This window comes from Podarcis filfolensis (genome assembly GCF_964270895.1).
Source record: "Podarcis filfolensis genome assembly, chromosome: 3".
NCBI lineage: Eukaryota > Metazoa > Chordata > Lepidosauria > Squamata > Lacertidae > Podarcis > Podarcis filfolensis.
The window spans coordinates 122,386,376-122,406,742 of record NC_139606.1 but is presented as its reverse complement, the minus strand read 5'-3'; the positions used below and the strand labels follow the sequence as shown (position 1 = coordinate 122,406,742).

The window sequence follows — 20,367 nt, the reverse complement described above, 5'->3', positions numbered from 1 at the left end:
CCCCTCCCCACCCCCTTCCTCCTCTGCCCCAAGGACCGGCAGACAGACTGGCAGGTTGGGCTGAGGCAGCTGACTTTATTGGAATCTCTGGGCACTCAGTTAAGACAACACTTGGACACTCGACACGGTCGAAACACACACACACAGACGTGAACTCCACAAGGTCACAGACACAAGGACACGTGAGTGTGGGGAGGGCGGGGCTGGCCCCCTCCATGGGGGGATCTCCCAGCAGCAGCGCTTCCTAGTTGTCGCTCGGCTGGGGGGCTGGCCTCTCCATGTGGGCCCCTCGCCCAAAGCGACTGGCAGGCAGTGGAGGCATTCCTGATCAGGAGGGCTGGGGAACTGGTTTCTGCCCCCAAGGGCTCCCCCCTCCAAGGCTTGGTCCTCACTGATGAGCAAGGAGTTTGCTTCCCTGCCATGGCATCCTTTTTGATCTCCTGGCCAGACCACTTTGCCAAGCGGGGGAAGGATCTGCCCTCGTCTGTCATGGCTGCTTCAGTTGGGATTCCTGCACTGCAGGGGGTTGGACTGGATGACCCTGCGGGGGGGAGCCCTCCCAATTCTGTACAGCTGTTTAAACTCATAGGATGTCTTGCAGACTCGACTCCACGGCAGGGAGCTTGCTGGAAAGGGAACACACTCGTGCAAACACCGACGAATGGCACGCCTCGCCTGGGGGCGGGGCTGGGTTGCATTGCACACCAAAGACACTGAGGCAGGCAAAGGGGTGGGCAGTAGCAGAGGGGGGGCCCCGTGCCTGCCTGGAATGTGACACGAAGAAGAACAGGATGCGCAGGGGCAGGTGCTCAGCCTCCTCTCCTCTCTGGCTGGGCAGCTGAGGCGGCCCTGGCGGTGGAGGTGGGCAGAGGAGACCCCCCCGCCACCCCTGCTGGCCCTGGGATTCCCAGTGCCTCCCGGCTGAGGTTGGCAGTTGGAGGGCACCAAGGGAGCAGCGCTGGGCTCAGTCCTGTGGGTCCTGGCACTGGCGGCAGCTGGCCATGTCGTCCAGGTAGCGCTCCACCTGGATGGTGCAGGAGACGAAGCCAAACTTGCTCTGCAGGACGGCTGTGGCCTCTTGCAGCACCGCCTCCATGTCGGCACCAGAGTCTGCAAGAGGAGAGACCCAGAAAGGGGTCAGCTGGGCAAAGGCGGCACCAGCCTCTGCCTGCCCTGCACACCCAAGGAGAGGCTTGGCGTTTGCAGGATCATCTAGCCCAGCATCCTGTTCTCACAGCGGCCAAATGCCTCTATGATCCTGGGAATCGAGATAGACTGCCTCTGCACCTGGAGGCTCCATAAGAACGAAAGAAGAGCTTGCTGGATCAGGCCAGTGGCTCAGCCTCCTGTTCTCACAGTGGCCAACCAGATGCCCATCAAGGGAAGCTACAGAACATCATGGGGGGGGGGACCTGAAAACAGGCATTTTCCCCCATTGCCTCTGTATTATGGGATGCCCTTTGCTGTAGAGGTCTTCTAAAGACATCCTTTCTCCCCTGGCCTTTCCTGATCCATATGATTGGGCCCTGTTATTTATTTATTTGTCAGTTCCCCAGATTCCTGATTTTATGCTGCTGTTTTACTGGTTCCATGTTGCATTTTTCTTTTAATGAAACTTTTAAGTGGTGCACCGCTTTGAGTTTTTAAAATATTAAGTGGCTATGAAATGCCTTAAAATGAATAGATAACATTCCCAGATATACCAATTGATTTTTGTCCTGGATAGATGTGTTTTGCTTTTGAGGCATTTTAAACTCAGGGTAGCGTCCCGAAATGTGGTCCCCCTGCCTGCAGTCTGAGCCCCATCGCCCGGGGCTTTTGCCCTCTCAGGGGCTGCTGGATTTCCTCAGGGGGTCCTGGGCACTCAGAGCAGGGTGGGGTGGGGAGTGCTCACCAACTGCCAGGTGCACAGCCACCACGTGATGGCTGAGGGTCAAGGCCCAGAGGTGGAGGTTGTGAGCCCCCTTCACGCCCTTGACGGACAGCAGCACTTCCTTCACGGCTTTGAACTCCACACCCCGCGGAGACCCTGGAAGAGAGGGAGGCAGGGTGGTAACAGACTTGGCTGGGGTCCCTCCAAACCCCCAGCTCCCACCCTTGGAGGAGCAGATGTGGTGCCGTCTCCCTGGAGCAGAGCAAGGGGGGCACCTCCTGCTGGAGATGGTTGCTCAGTAGTGTAGCGGGGTGCGGGGTCACCGGGGCAGTTGCCCCGGGCAAAAAATTGTTAAGGTGTGCAAAATTTCAACAACCGGTGTAGCCTTAAAACAGCCATGTGCTTCCACAAGTGGACTCTGATGAAAACGGCTTCTCCATGCGAACCAGAAAGTGAGCTCTCCAGACAACGCAAGACCCTGGGCTCTGGCAACCCATGCTATGCCATGCGGCCACTGGCAGACAAGGCAGGTGTAGGGGTGCAAATATCCAGAGTGTGGGGGTCAGGTGGGATTGCTATGAGGAATTATGAAATACGGAGCAAGCCATTGTGTCTGCAATGAAAGCACTGCGTTGACTGGGTTTGATTCATTGACAATGATTTCTTATCAAATCCCACAAGCCTCTGCACCTCTGCCATTTGCTTTCTCTACGCCTCAGACTTCCCTTGGCCTCATTTGACCCGAGAGGGTTGGGGTTGGAACTCACCTTCCATGAGCACCCGGAAGACGTCGCGGAGGATGTTCGCAGTGGAGCCCACCACAAAGACCGAGAAGAGGAAAGTGCTGATGGGGTCTGCAATCTTGTACTGGGGCTGCAAAGCAGAGGAGGAGGAGGAGAGGCAGGGATAGACACAGACAAGATCCCTGCACTGACACAGAGGACCCCTAGGACAGATTTAGGGGGCAGCCCCATTCCCCAGGCAGAAATCCTTGCATGGATGTGACACACTCCTCAGCGCTACTTTGGATCCAACCCAATTGTTGCTTTGGTATGTAAATTTTGTTAATTAATTAAGTCTAGTAAGGGGAGGGGGAATAGCCTTCCAAGGTCTCTGGCGTCAGAGATGCAGCTGCCTCACTCTCTGTGGTTCCAGCAGGGGGAACTGTACCCAGAGAATGGAAGCTGCAGGGAAGCTGGTTCGCCTGGACATTCAGGGGGAAGCGGACCTCTTGGGTCACAGACAGGCCTCCTGGGGAGTTGGCAGGGTGTAGGTTAAGGGCTGGCTCCACCTCCATTTGCCAGGACCAGGAAATATTTAAATAAGAACGCCCATGGTACTCTGATTCTTAATTTGTGCTGCTTTTTTAGTTTGGCAATCTAAACTGATCTACTGCATGGTTTGTATTTGATGCACTGTCCCTCTTAATTGCAATGGGTGCTGGTCAATGCAAAAAAAGGGAAATCTCTTTAGCTGTGATTCCTAGATGACTCTTGCGGGTCCCTTCCAACTCTACCATTCTATGATTCCATGGAAACAGACGGCGCTTCAGGGAGGGAGGCTCTGGGTCCCTATCCAGAGCGGGATGCCTGGTCCCCCTACCTTGAAGTAGATGACGGTTGCAGCCACGAAGACCCCGATGCTCTGGAGCAGGTCGCCCACCACGTGCACAAAGGCGGCTCGGACGCTGGTGTTGCTGTGGGTGGGCACTGCAGGCGCACCGCAGGGGCTCTCCCCAATCCGCTCGTAGCCCCCCGTGCTCACCCCGTGGCTGTGGGGGGAGCCCGACTGGTGCAGAAGGTAGGCCATGCTGCAGAGAGGGGTGGCAAGAGCTATGAGCCAGGGCTTTGGGGGTGGGGACACACCCTTCCCCTCCCAGGGCAAGGGAACCATTGGGGTACCACCCCAGACCCTCCAAGTGTTTTCCAGGGACATCCCTGATTTAGAGAAGCCGTCCTGGTTTCTGATTTGATCCTGGAATGTCCCACTTTTCCCTATTTCCATTGGAGAAATGTTGGGGGTTCTGGAGTTATCCGACCCCCAAGCCGTCTGAAGGCAATCCTGTATAAAGAAGGGTATTTTTAATGGTTAATGTTCTACAGTGGTACCTCTGGATGTGAACGGTATCTGTTCCGGAGCCCCATGCGCATCCTGAAGCGAACACAACCTGCGTCCGCACGTGCACGGGTCGCGATTCACTGCTTCCGCACATGCGAGTGATGTCATTTTGAGCATCTGCACATACGCGAGCGGCGAAACCCAGAAGTAATGCACTCTGTTACTTCTGGGTCGCCACGGAGCGCAACCTGAAAACGCTCAACCTGAAGCTACTTCAACCCGAGGTATGACTGTATTATGATTTTATATATGTTGGAAGCTGCCCAGAGTGGCTGGGGCAACCCAGTAAGATGTGTGGCGTACAAATACTAAAATAATTATTATGGAATGGGACGTCCCTATTTTTATCAGAGAAATGTTGGAGGGTCTGCCATCCACCTCAGCAGCCTCTTGCCCACCACAGCTCTTGGGCCCTGCTTGTGGGCAGAATGCTGCCTTCTACAAAGATCTTAAGGGCTGCCATGTGTTTCCCCCTGCTCCGGAGGGGAGGACTCGAACCCACGGCTTCAAGTGACAAGAATGGAGATTCCGACTCAACATCAGGAAGAACTTTCTAACGGTAGGAGCTGTTCCGCAGTGGATCGGTCTCCCTCAGGAGATGGTGGACTCTCCTTCCTTGGAGGTTTCTAAGCAGAGGCTGGAGGCCATCTGTCATGGATGCTTTAGCAGAGATTCCTGCATTGCAGGGGGCTGGACTAGATGACCCTGGGGTTCCTTCCAACTCTACCATTCTGAGATACTGTGGAGGTTTTTGAGCAGCGGTTGGCTGGCTACCTGGCAGGGATTCCTTGGCTGTGATTCCTGCATGGTGTGGGGTTGGGCTATAATTAAATGAACTGACCAGAGGCAGCCCCTGACAGTGGGAGTGTGTTGTGCCTGAGAACCCGTCCTCCGCCTCCCTCAATGCCCCACGCCAGGCCTCACATGATGTTCACGCCCACAGCGCAGGCCGAGGTGCCCAGCATGGCGGAGGCTTCGATCTCGTAGTCGTTGCTGATGATGCGGGCTGAGGCCAGGTAGACCAGCACTCCCGTGACGATCCAGATGGAGAGGACCGAGGCCAAGGCGCCCAGCGTCTCTGGGGGGGGAGTTGGGGGGGAGAGAGGGAGGTGCCAGTCAGGGGTGCCTTGCCAAAGCAGCCCTGTGCCCTCTCTCCAAGTAGGGGAGCACCAAGGCCAGCTCTGGGCCTTTTCCCTGAGGCTGCCTGGAACCCGAACCCGGATCAGCAGGTTGGAAGATGTTCCTGGGTCTCTCAGACCTGCCTGCTTGTCCCCAAGGCCAGTTCGCAGAGGAGTCCTTTGCCCTGTCCTGAGAAGACGAGAAGGCTGGCATTGGGCCAGGGACCTGCTGCTGCCAAATCTCCGCTTAGGTTCATGACTTAGCCCCCCTCCCATTCTCACCCTAGCCTATCTCACAAGGTTGGCGGGAAGCTGAAACACTGCTCCAAGGTCTGTCGAATAAAGAGCAGGGTGGGGAACGTTTGGCCCAACAGGTGTTCCTGAACTACAACTCCCATCAGCCCCAGCAAGCAGGGCTGGTAGCCAGAGGTTGGTGGGATTTGCAGTTTGGTAACGCCTGGAGGGTTCCCTGCAGCTGGAATAGGACATGATTGACTCCTGCAGGGAGTTCTTTCGGCTCCCCACAAAATGGGCAGCAGGGAGGAAGAAGATGGGGGGGCAGGAGGGGAAATGGACCCCCCCCAAGCAGGATCAGAGAAGAGGCGCAGAAAGGCTATGGGGCAGCCGAGTCAAGCCCTGGCAGCAGGGAAGGCCCCTTGGAGAGTCTGGGGGTCTTTCACTTTGTGGGGACAAGCCATCAAAAAAGCCCTTTGATCTCTTTCAAGTGCTGAAGAGGCCATTTGAATCCATTTCTTCTTCTCTTTCATCCTCCATCAGTCTTCCCTCCATCCATTTGCCTTCTGCCTTTTTCAGAGAACAATTTGTGAGCCTCTCTGGCTCCTTGGCTGCCTGGCTCTATTCTGCCACCACTTCAGAGGGAAGCAAGAAGGGAAGGAGGGAGGCAGTTCCCCCCCCCCCAGCAGCCTTTGTACTGTAATGGGAGAAGCATCTCGCTGCTGCTGCTGCTGCCGCCGCCGCACCCCAAATGGGGCACCCAGAGGCCAGTCGGCTTGTCAGGCCCTCCAAGGCTTCCTTTCCACTCTGCCTGATGAAGCCTTTCCTGCTTTTTGGGGGACGCAGTGCAGTTGCTGAAAGCCACCAGCTGGCCTCTTGGGCTGAAGACTGTGGTGGCGAAGGGGCAGTGGGAGAAGCGGGTGAGGCAGAAGCAGCAGCAGTGACCCTCGGCTGCCCCTTGGGAGAGCCCCCCTTATGCCCTTGTGGGACTGGCGGGGTGGGGACCCGGGTGGAGGATCTGGAGGTACCTGAGCGGTGCCAGCCGAAACTCATGATCTTGGTGGCCGGGCGTGTGGAGACCCAGAGGGAGAAGAGGCTGACGCCCATACTGCCCATGTCTGTCAGCAGGTGGGCTGCGTCTGTCATGATGGCCAGGCTGTGAGCCAAGTACCCACCTGAAAGGCAAGCAGAGCTGTGTTGTGGAGGGAGGGGTGAAGGACCGGGGGGGGAGGCCCTGGCTCTAACCAGGATACCCTCTCAGCCCCTCTCAGGCAGACTTCCTGGGTCTTTGTAAGGATGAGCTGAGTCTAGTGCTGCTGCCGTGATTTATCTCCTCTGCCCTTTGACGGGTTTTTTGCTGTGTCAATCGCTTTGCTGTCAACTGATTCCTGCTCATTATCTTAATGAACACCTTGAAAGAGACCCCGGAAAGTCAGGAAATAACTGCAAAACAGATAAAATAAATGTGAATCAAATGAAAATTGAAACATCCTCTCTCAGCCACAAAGCGGATTCAGGCACTAGGAGAGGGTATATATATATTAGTTATTTTTCTTCTTTGCTCACATGAGTGAGATCAGCAGAGTACCACCCTTTGCAGCTTTAAACTTGGAAGCTAAGGCAGGTTTGATTTCTAGAAACAATAATCAAGGATGCTTTAAGACAGGCTGGTTTTTCCTGGTCTTACCCCCTGAAAAACAACAATCACACCAACATTGTTTTGTGAAGAAATAAAAGTAGTATTTACTTACATAATCTAAGTCTTGAGGCAGCCATTACAGTAGCAAAATGAAGGCAGGTTTATAACTACTATCTAAGTTACAAAAGTATAAAATGTAAATTCAAAAATGGTGTGTGTGTGGTCAGCTTGAAGAAAGAGAGGGTTTCCCAGGCAGGAAAGAAGCAGGCCAAGACAGACAAAGGAAGTGATCTCACAGAGTTCTCTCTAGCAAATTTTACGGGGAAAGCTCTGTGAGCCTCAGCCCCTTCACGTGCCCGTCTGGCAAAACATGACTTGTTGGCTTGACTGCAATAATATCCCAGAGGATGCTCCCTGGGTGTCTGGCCCTTTGTCTCTCAGATGACCCCATCCACCTGGAAGGAGAAACGCAGGTGGCCATCTGCACTCCCACCCAACAGGTGTGTTGTCCTTGTTCCTTGAAGAAGGAAGAGAACCCCCAGGGCATCCCAGAGAGCTTTTCTGTGGCTCTGAGCCTCTCTCGGGTCAATGGAGGTGCCTGCCACTGGCTTGGTGGTCCATGAACCTCCCTCCCAGAACCGCTTCCCAGCCCCACTGACCTATGACCTCTCCGATCATGAAGAGGAAGCAGACCCCGCAGGCGATGCTGAGCTTCCTCTGAGCCTGGAGCTTCAGCTGGCTCTGGCTGGGGGAGCAGGGCCCCTGGTGGCAGTGGGGGGCCAGGCGGCGCTCCATCTCCAGGCCCCCGGGCACTTCCACATGCCCATTCTCCAGGGGGAGGCTGGGGAAGGCATCCTGGGTGCCTGCAAACAGACTGAGAGAAGGCCGGAAGATGAGGGAGGGGCAGCCCCTCAGTTCTGCTCAACCCCCACAGAATACACACGCAGAGAATTAGCCCCCTCCTTCCTCATGCCACCCATGGCTGCCTTGTAGAGTCACTCCCCACCCCCCATTTAACATCTTTCATTTTTATGTAAAGCATACAACCCCATAAAATATGAAACAAACGGGAACAAACACCCGACACGAACTAGAACAAATCACAGACTGGGTTTCTACCCATAAACTAAAGCGAAGGAGTTAGAAGTAATTTTGCAGATTCAGGATAAAGATGAATAGCAGTGTAGAGTTGGGTATGTTTAGCCGGGGAAAGAGCCATCTTCAAATATCTGAAGATGGAGCGAGTTTGTTTTCTCCTGCTCTGGAAGGGACAACCCATGTCAAGGGATTCCAATTTCAATAAAGCCATTTCCAGCTGAACAGTGGGAAGAACTTTTTAACAGTCAGAGCTGTTTGACCAAGGCTTGGAAGGCAGTGGACTCTCCCTTCTTGGCTGCCAGTCAGGGAGTCTTTTGCTGTGATTCTTGCATTGCAACTGATTGGACTAGATGACCGTCAAACTATACAATTCTATGATCCTATGATAAAGCCCTGGTTTTCCCTGTCGTGATGTAAGGAAGTGAGAGCTGGACCATAAAGAAGGCTGATTGCCGAAGAATTGATGCTTTTGAATTCTGGTGCTGGAGGAGACTCTTGAGAGTCCCATGGACTGCAAGAAGATCCAACCTCTCCATTCTGAAGGAAATCAGCCCTGAGTGCTCCCTGGAAGGGCAGATCCGGAAGCTGAGGCTCCAAGACTTTGGCCACCTCATGAGAAGAAAAGACTCCCTGGAAAAGACCCTGATGTCGGGAAAGATGGAGGGCACAAGGAGAAGGGGACGACGGAGGACGAGATGGTGGGACAGTGTTCTTGAAGCTACGAACATGAGTTTGACCAAACTGCAGGAGGCAGTGGAAGACAGGAGGGCCTGGCGTGCTCTGGTCCAGGGGGTCACAAAGAGGCGGACACGACTAAACGACTAAACAACAACAACAATGATATCAGAAAGTGGCGGACTCTCCTTCCTTGAAGGGCCATCTGCCTGAGATTCCTACATTGCAATGCAGAGTCACTAGGAAAGGGATGTTAAAAAGACACCCAAATGCCAATGCTGGTCTCCTGACTTTCCAAAGGGAAAGTCTGTTTTATTTATTTTTTATTTTTTTAAATAATTTTTATTAACTGGCCAATCACATCAAATTAAATCACATCACATAAATTCCAAATTACAAAGCCAAATTTTTAAATTTTGTTGGGGGAACCCATACTTCAAGATCCAAAGGGGGATTCAAATCATCTTCTTATTACTGCGTTAGTGTCCAAATCAGTCCCAATCAGTCCAGACAAAGCTCATAATTCTATCCAGTCTTATCTTGGTGTTTCCACATCATATCTTGTTCACATAATTTCTCTTTTTCTTTTACGATCTCTTCTGTTAGTCTCCTTAAGCCGATAAGCAAATATAATGATCCTGTGTGAATTTCCCGTTCTTCCAATTTAAGTCCAGATGGTTTCCATATATCTCCTTCGTAGATAACATCGCTCTTTCCATCATAAATCAGGCATTTTTCGCTCTTAAGTCCCACAGAGAAGTTAATCCACGATATGTAAACAGCTCTATTTCTTTCTTTCTCCTCCCAGACCCAAGAGCTCCAACAATGCCTCCCAAGATGGCGACGGCATTTTTAACTGCGTCATTCCAAAACTCTTAACTTTCCAGCTTCGTCTTGAAACATTGCTTTGGTTCAAAAGTTTATCTCCACACAGCCTTAAATCACAGCTTAAGTCCTTAAAGTTCTAACTCATTAGGGGAGGGGATTCTTGTTAATCACATAAAGAGGATAGGAAAGTTTTTATTTCCCCCTCCCCCCTCAGTCATTTGCAATACCGTATCTTGACGTATCTTCTCATATTTTGTTCTTGCCTTGTTATCAGAGATCTCTTCTGTCAGCAGTCTTTACTCCCCCTTTTTCCTTGAAGTATGTGCAATTTATCTCGTCCAAATTGTTTCTTTTGAAGATTCTTGCAAACTAGAGGCGCGGATCAGGGACGGCGTCCAGGAGTGCCGGAGTCCCACAGGAGGGCTTTGTGCCTAGTGCCCCCACCCCCACAAATTCGGGGGTGGTATAGGGCACAGCAGGCAAGGGCCGTCCCCCCCATAATCCTGGGGGGGTTAAGGAGGCTAATTACCCCCATCATAGCCTCCAAATTACCTCGTGTGGGTCGGAGAGATGTTATTGTCAGCCATCTTCCGATGCGCCACCTAGTGGCCCCCCCCGTCAAGGTCTCTGTTTTAATCCACCCAGGGGATCCTGGGCAGTGCGCGCATTCCAGGCTGCACAGGGAAGCCACACAGGTCAATACCAAGCCCTGAATGAAGGGCGCTTTCTTGCATAAGAATGCTCCTCTTCTGGGTTTGGCTGCCCCTGTCATGCCCCTCACACCCCCTTGGAGCAAGGCAAGGTCTTTTGTCAGCGCCTGGCCTGATCAGAAAGATGCATGTCAAGTGCTCCCAAGAGCCTCGCTGGGGAGGGAATTAATAGCCAAGCTGGCTCCGTGACTGTGGCTCGTCTCCTGGGGCTGCGGGGAGATTTAATCATCTTCCGCCTGGCAGGAACTGGAGAACTGTGATGCCCCTGGACAGTTTGGCCACGGTGGCTGCCTTGCTGCCAGAAGGACGCATTTGGGGAGGCAGCTGGGCCCAGGAGCAGAGCTCGCGGGTGCTGGGCTGGCAGGAAGGAGGCAGCCCAGAAAGCCAGAGGGCAGAATCCTGGAATGGGAGAGAATCGGCTGGGCCATATCCTTATGAAAACCTGTTTTTCTCCAAATAAGGAGACTAAAAAGGGGAAGGTAAGAAAGGCTGATCTGTTAGCAACAGGTCTCAGTGTAGAGAAGCCATGGCTGGCGGAGAATCTCCCCCTCTTCTGGATGGCATGGAAACCTGCACTTGAGTCGTCCTTTGAAATGTCTCAAGGGCCCCCAGTGGGGTTCAGGCCGAGGGCGTTCAGTTCAGTGGGTGGGTGCGCACGCCAGACACAAACGTGACTGGTACAGCGTCCATTTCTCCCACTGCACCTGATGACTTTCTGTCTGCTGCATCAAGGGAGTTCCCTTTGCTCGTCCCTGTTACCCAGGAACAGTCCTAGATTTACACAAGCTGTCCCGGTTTCTGATTTGATTCTGGAATGTCTTACTTTTCCTTACGACATCCCTATTTCCATCAGAGAAATGTGGAGGATATGGAGTTCTGCTGCCCCAAAGCCAAGGAGAGAAGGAACTATAAAGTTTTCTTTTAAAATGTTTAATGCTTTATTATGTTTTTACATATGTTGCAATCCACTCAGAATGGCTGGGGCAACCCAGTCAGATGGGCAGGGTATTATTATTATTAATAATAATAATAATAATAATAATAATAATAATAGATGCCCCTATTTTCATCGGAGAAATTGTTGGTGGGTAGGGAATGGCTGCCGTGAAAAACTCAGGAAGAATTATCCTTATCCTCCATTCTTGTCCGTCCCGCCCCCCCCCGAGTTTGCAGGCCTTTCTCTCCTCTATTATCTCACGCCTGGGAGCCTCCCAAGCGGCTCCCCCCCCCCCTGCAGAGCAGTATCACGTGGTCCCCTCCGCCCCCTCCCACCCACGGACGGCTGCTGCTGCTCTTCTCTCCATCACTTGCCCCCGCAAAATCCTTTCTCCTTCTCCCGCCTCCCCCCGCAAAGACTGGCTTCCGCAGGCGGGAGAGAGAGAGAAAGGAGCCGTCGAGGGGCGCTGCGGCTCGTCTGAGCAGGGCCCCGATCCAGGGAGCGTAGCTCATGCAGTCCAGACATTGGGAGGGGGGGCTTTTCCTTCTCGTCTATACGCACAAGCTGGAACAAGAGACTCGGTCAAGAACATGTGTGTCCGTGTTTCGAGTTTGTGTGAACGCGCGTGTTTTCCTTTCTGCGGCTCAGAGGCCCCCTTGCTGAATTCAGACCGACTGGACGGCGACTCTGGGCTGAGACAGGAGATCCAGAGCCGGGGCTGGAGCCATTGGCGGGGCCGCCCCGCTGTTCTTCCGGGGCAACCCCCAGGACATCGCAGCCGGTCTGGGAGGGAGGAAGCCGCGCCGGGGTGGCGGGGGGGGGGGGTTCTCTCCCTCGGCCGGGAGGCGAAGGAGTCCGTGGCGGAGCCCTCTAGGCTGCGGGGGGAGCAGGAAGGGAGAACGGGCGGGGATCCCGTCGAGGCCTCGAGAGGAAACAGCGATGGGGAGCGAGAGCGGTGCCCCCCATCCCACTCGAAGTTGGGGTTGCCCCCAGCCAGGAAAAGCGAAGGAGGCGCAGGCAGACCAAAGGAAGCCTAGGGCGCGGAAGCACGCCCTCCGAAGGCCAGAAATTGGGGGGTGGGACATAAAAAGAGCTGGATCAGACCAACGGCACATGAACCCCAGTACCCTCTTCTCACAGTGGCCCCCCAGGTAAGAAGGGGAGGATGGGAAACCCGCAAGTCGCACCCGGGCCCAAAAGCAGCGCTCTCCCGTCCTGCTGAAGCAGCAGCGGGTATTCAGAAGCATCGTCGCCTCCAAGTCCAGCCCGCAACTTCTCCTCGCTCCAGACCCTGGACAATTGGGGCTGCCCTCTTTTCCAACTCTGCTTTTCCAGCTCTGCAATATCCTCTTCGAGGGGAGGCAGCCAGAGCAGGACCCCAGTCTTCCCACTTGCCTTTTTCAGCACCTGGGGCTGGCATCTTCACTGAGCTCTCGTAGGACCCCAAAATGTGTGTGTGAGTGTGAAATCATCATCATTTATTTGTCTTGACGTACATCATTTAACACTTGTTTCCACTGAAATGCATTTGGCATTTTAACGCCCACTCGCTTTGTTGGGAGAAATCCTTTTAGAGGTCTTCACAATCTCTTTTGGTTTTCAGGATCCGGAGAAATTTGGTATCCTCAGCGAAGGGAACATGCACACGTCTAAGAGGATCCGGGGCGACTCCACTTTCTCCATCCCTCCATTGTTCCTCCTCTCTGCTTCCTGCCACTGAATCCTGATCTACACAAGAAATATCCTCTTACTCCCTGACTGCTGAGCTTACTCAGGAGTCATGGGCGAGGTATAGTGTTGAGATCCCACGTGCACTTTGTCAACTGGATCACCTCTATCAGCTTCTTGTCACTTTTAACCAATAGCTTAGTGAGATCCGGCGGAAGCCCTGCTGACAGCCTCAGCAGGGCTTGTTCTTCTCTTTGTGTGGTTATTTCATCTTTAAGAGCAGAATCCATCCCCTGCGCGCTCCAGGCATTGGCCCCAGCCGCCCACAAAAGAGAGAAAGGCTCGGAATACCCAGAGAGATCAGGGAGGGAGAGGAGAGAAGGTAGAAATGTTTTACTTGTACCCCATCCGCCTCCGTCCTGTTCAGCTATGTCACCCCACCCCACGACTTCCTCTGACTCAGTTTCCCTGTTGGAGGATATTTCACACTTTCCCCTGGATTTACTCACACTGAGTTTAGGGATACAAGAACTCTCGCTTTATGGTGGGAAATACTAACTTGACAGGAAAAACCCTCATTTTAACTAAGGAGAAGCAATGAGCCCGGCTCCCTCTTGCATCACAGATGCTGAGAGATCCACCCTAGAGGTCTTCTCTCAGGATGGAGAAGGAGAACATGAGGCCGGAGACCTGAGGAGTATCGGCCTAGCACCTGACGGGAGGTCAGCACAAGTTAAAAGGCAGTCTTGGAAGCAGGGCAGTTCCCCTCTCGAACTGTTCTTCCCCATGCAGACCCACGGCAGCCCCCAGTGCAAGGTGAGTCCTGCGCCCCAGCCCTTCCCACAGGCAGCCGACCGCGCAGGGCAGAATGTCAACATTCCCACACAAAATAGCAGCTCCGAGCGTGTTGGCTGAAAACGTGACAGGCAGGCATTCGTCAGGGGTTGCTCCCCCGTTGCCGCAACGCTTCCAGGGCTCCAGACAGGCTGGGCTGGATTCCAGGGGCGGCGGCCTCCCCCCCCCGCCCCCAGGCAGCATCTCAGCCTCCAGGCACCTGTCCTTGCCGTTGACCTCAGTGACCTTCAAGGCGCCTTTCTTTGGCCAGGCTGCTCTGGAGGACGGGGGGGGGAGCTGGGTTAGGGGCTGTCTGCACAGGGATGGGGAGCCTGCCCTCCCTGTGTGCGCCCCCCATCTCCTCAAATGCAAGCCCCGGAAAACGAGGCAGCCACGCTCCCCCAGAGCAGATTTCGCCAGCCCACCGCTCAGCTGTCCCTCCCTGGCACCCGGCAGAGCCTTCTGGAGGCAGATGGGGGCACAGAAAACAAGCTGGCACGTGCCAAGGAGGCAGGCTCGACGGCACAGGAAGCGCCTCGTGGGCTGGCAGCGAGGGCCAGGCATCCCCCACCCCCCTCGGGGGCTCTTTCCAGCCACAGCTGTCCTGCTCCCCCCAAGATGCAACGCCATCACTAGCGGCTGACCGCCAGCCCGTCCATGAGGCGCCCTCTCGGACAGGCGAAAGGCCGACGGGCCTCCTCACCGATGCTTGGAGAGCCTGTTTCTCCCCCTCGGGCAGTGAGGCTTGGCTGACTGGTTGCCCCCCGAGCGGACCCTGGAGCTGCGAGGTTTCCAGCATGCTGCGCAGGCAAGGCGACCCCGACGTGGGTCTTGGGGGGGCAGAGAGGGGTTCTCCGGCTGCTAACTCTATTGAGAGACTCCCTGCCTTTGGTGCAGCAGCCCAGATGTGACGAGTGAGGGAGGGGTGTCAATGCAGACGCCGCAAGGAAAGGCTCCTGGGGGCTCTCCGGGAGCAGGGAGCGCCCACCTCGGGCGAGAGGGACCCCCGCCTTCCCCACCCCAGTAAGAACTGAAACGCTCGACACCGGCAGCAGAGCTAAGGCAGAAGCGAAAGATGCCCCGCAAGGAACTGGGAAGGAGATGCCCCCACCTCCACGATTCCCTCTCCCCCACACTTTTGCGCCTCCCCCTCCCGCCGCTCACGTCCCACTGCCGTGGAATTCCCCATGAGCCGTCCCGGGGGGGGGCAGGAATCCAAGGATGCCCTGGAAGGAGGCGATGGAGGAGCGGCACAAGGGGACCCCTCTGGCCGACCCCCTCGCAACGAACACACGAGGTTCCCCAGAAAATGCGGGGATTCCCGAGCAGGGGGGGTGCTGGGGGGAGGCAAGGCGGGGAACCTGCCGGGTGGGGGCCCGGGGACTGGGCAGGGAGGGGAAGAGGCGGCGGGGGTCCCTGGCTGTCCGGGGAGTGCGGGCGACCAAACGCCACATCGCTCGGCAGGAGCGTGTAAGATTAAAAACCTCAGGCCGCTTGTGCGGAAAAAGGCAGCCGGGGGCCATCTCAGAGGGGTCTTCAATTGGGTCAGGGGAGCGCCTGGTGGAGTCTCCGGAGGATCCCGGTGGAGGAGAGGAAGGGGCTTCTGCGCGTGGGGACCCCCTTACCTCTTGAGGCGGACGCTGCTGGAGCTGCTGCTACTGCGGCTGCCCACCAGGCGCGCGCTCTCCGAGGGGTCCCTGCCGTCACCCGAGGGGGGCTCCATCGCGTCCAGAAAAGGAGAAACCCGCTGGCTGCCGCGCTCTGGGCCTCGGCCTCAGGCAGAGGCGCGCCGGGCACTCTCCATGTGCTCTCAGGAGACTCCGCGTCCTGTTGCTGCAGCCGCCGCTGCCGGCGCCGTCGAGAGGTCCAAGCAGAGGCAACCCCCGGTGGGCGGGCGGGCGGAGGAAGGCCCCGCCCCCTAGCCAAAGGCCCCGCCCCCTGCGGGCCGCGGGAAGATGCGCCTTCAGACGCCCCTGCCTTGCCTCTTCACTGCCGCGCCGTCGTGGCGCCCGGGAAGGAGGCAGGCGCAGCGCTGAGCGCAGGAGGTGCCCGATTGCGCCGGGCCTCCCGAGACGCTGCTCCCTGCTGCTTCGCCTGGACCCCCGGAGGTGGGAAGGCGCCTTGGCGCTCCTCTGGCTCGGCGCTCCGTTGTGGCTGGACGTCAAACCCGGGGAGAGCTCCCCAGGCCCGAGGGGGTGGCCCGCAGCTCGGCTCCGGGGCCGGAGGAAAGGCGCTTCGCTGGCGACGTCTCCCCGGCCCAGCAAGAAGAACGGGGCCGGACCGCAGCCCCCGTCCGTCGGCGGGGCGGAGCTGCGGGAAGAGACCGGCGAGAGACGCCGCGCGCGGAGGGAGCCGGTTCCGCCTGGACGGGCGCGCGGGAGGCGCCGCGGGGCTGAGTCGGAGCGCTTTCTTCGCCTCGCAGGATCGATATTGATGGCTATCCAATGAAACGGTGATGGAGGTGATGATGGGGCGGCCAAAGAAAAGGGTCTCTCCTCCTAAGGGGACCAGGCAGGGACCATTGGAGATCTTCTGCCGGAGAAGGGATCTCAGGAGAGCCAGATCCATTGTGTGGCAGGCGGGATTGCTCCCTCCAGCGCAGGGGGAAGAGGCAGCCGGATTTGGGCCTAACTCGGTCCCCCAATCCGGGGCCCGGCAGCCCCCCCCCGCACAATGACCCCCAACAGAGAGTCTCAGCCCGTGGAGCGGCGGTGCCCATCAGGCTCCCCCACTTTCTTCCTATCTTACCCGACAAGGAGGCGGCGGCTGCCTCGATCCAGGCACTGCTTGGCTAGTTTTCGCTCGATCCCCGGCGCGCTTCTTCCCGCCCAGGAAACGGAGCTTGCTCTGCCCTCTTCCAGGGGTTTCGCGGCGGGAGAAGCCGAGCCAGCCTCGCCCCGCTCCTCCCGAGGGGGCTCCGAGGTTAGAAAAATGCGATCGCCCGTCCGAATCCATTTCTCCCGGGCCAAACCCTCTGCGCGGCCCAATTTCGTTTCTTTGTTTTTCTCTGCGAGGCGTCAGGGAAGCCGGAGGGCGGAAGGGACGGGAGACCGCAGGGGAGGCGCGTCCTTTGGATGCCTGCACACCTGAAGCCCCTCACCGGGAGGGGGCATAAGAAACCTGCAGTCTAGAGCCCGGGCGGGTGGGGCACTGCGGCTGCCCCCCAAATCTCCCCGTCCATCTTGCGGCTCCGCAGAAATGAGGACGCCTCTCGACATCTTTCCGTGGGGCTCGGGGCACGGGGCGGGGAGACGGACTTTTCTAAGGGGGCGGCTGGATTTTTTATTGGAACCGGCGCTGGGGTTTTGCCCAAGGAGGGGCGAACGAGGCGCCCCCTTCCCGGCCTTCCTTTATGGGGCCCGTGTGCGTTTTGCTCCAAAGTGGCGACCCCAAAGGAGGCCTATGCGCCGCGGGACGTTTTTACCGGCGCCGTTGGCCGGCTGGACGCCTTCCTGGAGAAGAAAGGCCGCGGGGAAAAGCCCCGAGAGGCGGGTTCCCGGCGCTGCTAGACAGCGCCGCGGACTCCCAGCCTCCTTTCCAGTTCGGCGCGGGGAAAGTCGCTGCGGCGCCCCGCAGGACGCAAAGGAAAGAGGGTGGGGGGCTGCGAACCGGTGCCAAGGCCCTGGCGGGGGTCTCTCTCTCCGCCCCTCCGTCGGGGAGACCTGGCAGTCCGGCATTCCGGAGGAGGAGCAGGGCAGGAAGGACGGGTCGCCGCCGGTGGGCAGAGAGAGGCGGAGGGCGGCCCTTGCCGTTGTCTTCTGAAGCCGTAATGTTTTAAAAACAAGAGCCCGCTCTGCCACGAGAAGCTGTCCTTGTCGCAAATGAAAACACCAGTTGGTGTTCAATATTATTTTTTGTTGGGGTGCCACACCCGTGGAGCGAGACTCGGAGCGGCTTGGCGCTGCTCTCAGTTACACTTTCCCCGTCTCGATTATGGACCCTCGGATAATGCGCTTGAGGTTTACCTGCGAAGGTGAGGAATTTGACGCAACGGATGGGAAGCTGGTTCCTGGGGCCCTTCAGAATCTACCCCCACTCTTTATCTCACACAAACACTCTCACCTTCAAGCCCTTTCGCTACACTGATACAATGCGCATCACTATTAACATTTTGGTTTTGTTTAATAGTTTTTGTAAAAGGCTCTGCGGTCTGCTCTTCAAACAGTCAAGCGGTATATAAATCTTAGGAAAAATAAGAGGGATTTCAAAATGCGAGGAGACGGGGAGAGCTGCTTCTCCGTGGGCCGAGGAAGTGGGAACGGGACCCGCCTGCACCTGGCGCAGGAACCCGAAAGCGAGGGGACTCTCCAGCTGCCCACGTTCTTCCCGAAGTCCTCTGGCTGCTGCCGCGCCTTTTTCTTCGGAGTTAATAGTATTAATATTTCCAGATGGGAAGTAACCATTACGATTTGGCTGAAGCGTCGTCTATTAAGAAAATCCAAGGATCCAATGTATCTGTGTGGAGTTTTTCATTGATGCTGAAAAACAATAAAATTCGATTAAATCTAGATATCTCTATCGAGTGATTCTGTCGTCCCAGTTGCGAGTCTCCGGTGTTTGAGTCCCTGGCCGGACGCCCGCTCTCGGAAGGCTCCTCTCCAGATCCAAACCCACCAACATGGGGGCATCTGCCCCCCCCCGATCAAGTAAAATAATAGACATACTTAACTAACTGACCAATCAAGCCGGTTCTGCTCCCCCTAACAAAAATCCTGGCTACCCGCTCTCTCCTCTTTCTCACACTGCAAGATCTGATAAACTCCTATCATGTCGCCTCTGACTCCCCTTTTCCCTAAGCTAAAAAGTCCCAAGCGCGGCAAATCTCTGGAACATTTTGATTGCTCTTTTCTGAGTTTTCCTGGTCTCCGATATCCTCTTTGAAGTGAGGCGACCAGAACCGCCCACAGCACCCCAACGTGTCCACACCACAGACTGGTATAAAGGGCATAGTTAGCACAATATCTGATTTCCAGTTCCTTTCCTCGTGATCCCGAGCAGGGCGCTGGCCTTTTTCACAGCTGCTAAGCAAGTGTCGTTCCTCTCCACCCACCGCCAGGTCAGACTCTGTATAAGTTAAATTAAGCACATTAAATTTAATTAATAAAAAAAAATTACTCCGACATGCAACACTTTACACTTCTTTATACTGAATTGCTTTGGACTTTTTAACGTCCGTTCGCTCAGTTTGGAAAGGTCCTTTCGGAGCTCTTCTGGACGTGTTTATTTCAGGACCCTGAACAACCTGGTAATTTCAGCAACGTTAAAATGCGCAGGTTCCTATAGCGTTGCCCTTTCTCCATCGCATTCTCCATTTATTTCTGCTCGCTTGTTCCTGCGACTTAACCCATCCCTGGCCTGCACGAGGAGGAGCTCTCCCCTGAGCTTGCCGGGGAGGGGGAAACTTTAAGGAGACGCCCATGCGCTGCAAAGAGACCTGTGTTTCGGGCGGCTTTCTTTGTGACGGGAGAGTCTAAAGCCACCTCCGAACTGCAATCCTGTCAGCGGACTACCTTACAGGGCTGTCCTGGGACAAGATTTCCCAGCCACATACCCCCCACCTGCCATTTCTCCCAGCCTGCAATATCCCTCCTCCGCTTCGCCAACGCGTAAAACCAAAATGCAGACCAAGAAAAAGGCACTAGAAACCATTTCATTATTCTTTGATGCTATGGCCTGTCGCCTACGCAAATAAAGTCTATTCATTCATTTCATTATATACTTACCTGTATGTACTCTTTACAACAACCTTGCGAGGTAGGTGAGGCCAAGGCCTCCTTCGGCCGCGAAGCACGCGCCCCCTTGAGAAAGAGGAAGGGAGAGAGAGGAAGGGCCAAAAAGAGAAGGGGGAGTCTCTGCTCCGTCCAGGGGTGATGCCTGGTGCAAAAGGCAGCTTGCTCCCCCACCCAAAAGTATCCAATAACAAACCATTTGATCAAAGATGAAACATTATGATAAGAAATTTAATTAAATATGATGCACGCTTCCAGAGAAAAAACCCGAAACAAACCGAAAAGAAATGATCGTACAATGAAATTATGCTACATGATACACACCAAATGCATCAATATACGTGGATACATGACGATACCTGCCTTTTATTTATCTAGATGCGGTTTTGTTTTAATTGGTTTTAGTCTTTCTGTGGTATCTGCGAGTCGCTCTGAGTCATTTCCACAAGTAAAGCCACGAAGACATCTAAATAATAATAATAATAATAATAATAATAATAATAATAACAACAACAGCAACTATACATGAGATAGATAGATAGATATTATAAGGATCACATATGACGGTTTAAGGAGATCCCTGGGTTTGGCGGGCCCTCTGGCACCGCACACCCGAGAGGGCCGCCAGATGCGCCCCCCCCCCCAGCCTTGGAGCAGGGGATCGCTCTGCGTCAGCGCCGGCAGAAGGAGAAGGTCGTGCGGGAGAAACAAGGAAGTGAGCGAGCAGCGGAGAGGGGCCACCGCCAAGAAGGCCTTGCTGCGAGGCGGAGACAGCCTTCCTTCCACGGCGGGAAGCAGCGTCGCCCTACAAAGGAGCAAAGAAGTCAAATGCAAGGCAGACTTCCTGGACGCGCCTTGAAGAAGGAGCCTCGCCCAGCGCCGAGCACTTTTTGCGGGGGGGGGGGT

The 20,367-nt window shown here is 55.5% G+C and overlaps 1 protein-coding gene across 2 annotated transcripts; it reads right to left on the bottom strand.

Moving 5' to 3' along the window:
• Positions 1 to 55: 55 nt before the first annotated feature.
• Positions 56 to 17,805, bottom strand: SLC30A3 (solute carrier family 30 member 3). Of its 2 annotated transcripts, none has more exons than XM_083606289.1 (8): positions 16,481 to 17,805; positions 7,642 to 7,856; positions 6,372 to 6,518; positions 4,916 to 5,069; positions 3,476 to 3,683; positions 2,641 to 2,746; positions 1,895 to 2,029; positions 56 to 1,110 (listed from the first exon to the last, which is right to left on the bottom strand). In XM_083606289.1, exons 2-8 carry the CDS (start codon positions 7,775 to 7,777, stop codon positions 965 to 967), a joined length of 1,032 nt encoding a protein of 343 aa, XP_083462415.1. In that variant the 5' UTR covers positions 7,778 to 7,856; positions 16,481 to 17,805; the 3' UTR covers positions 56 to 964. The 2 variants fall into 2 exon arrangements, with proteins under 2 accessions (XP_083462415.1, XP_083462414.1); XM_083606288.1 differs by lacking the exon at positions 16,481 to 17,805 and adding an exon at positions 15,358 to 15,594.
• Positions 17,806 to 20,367: the final 2,562 nt, after the last annotated feature.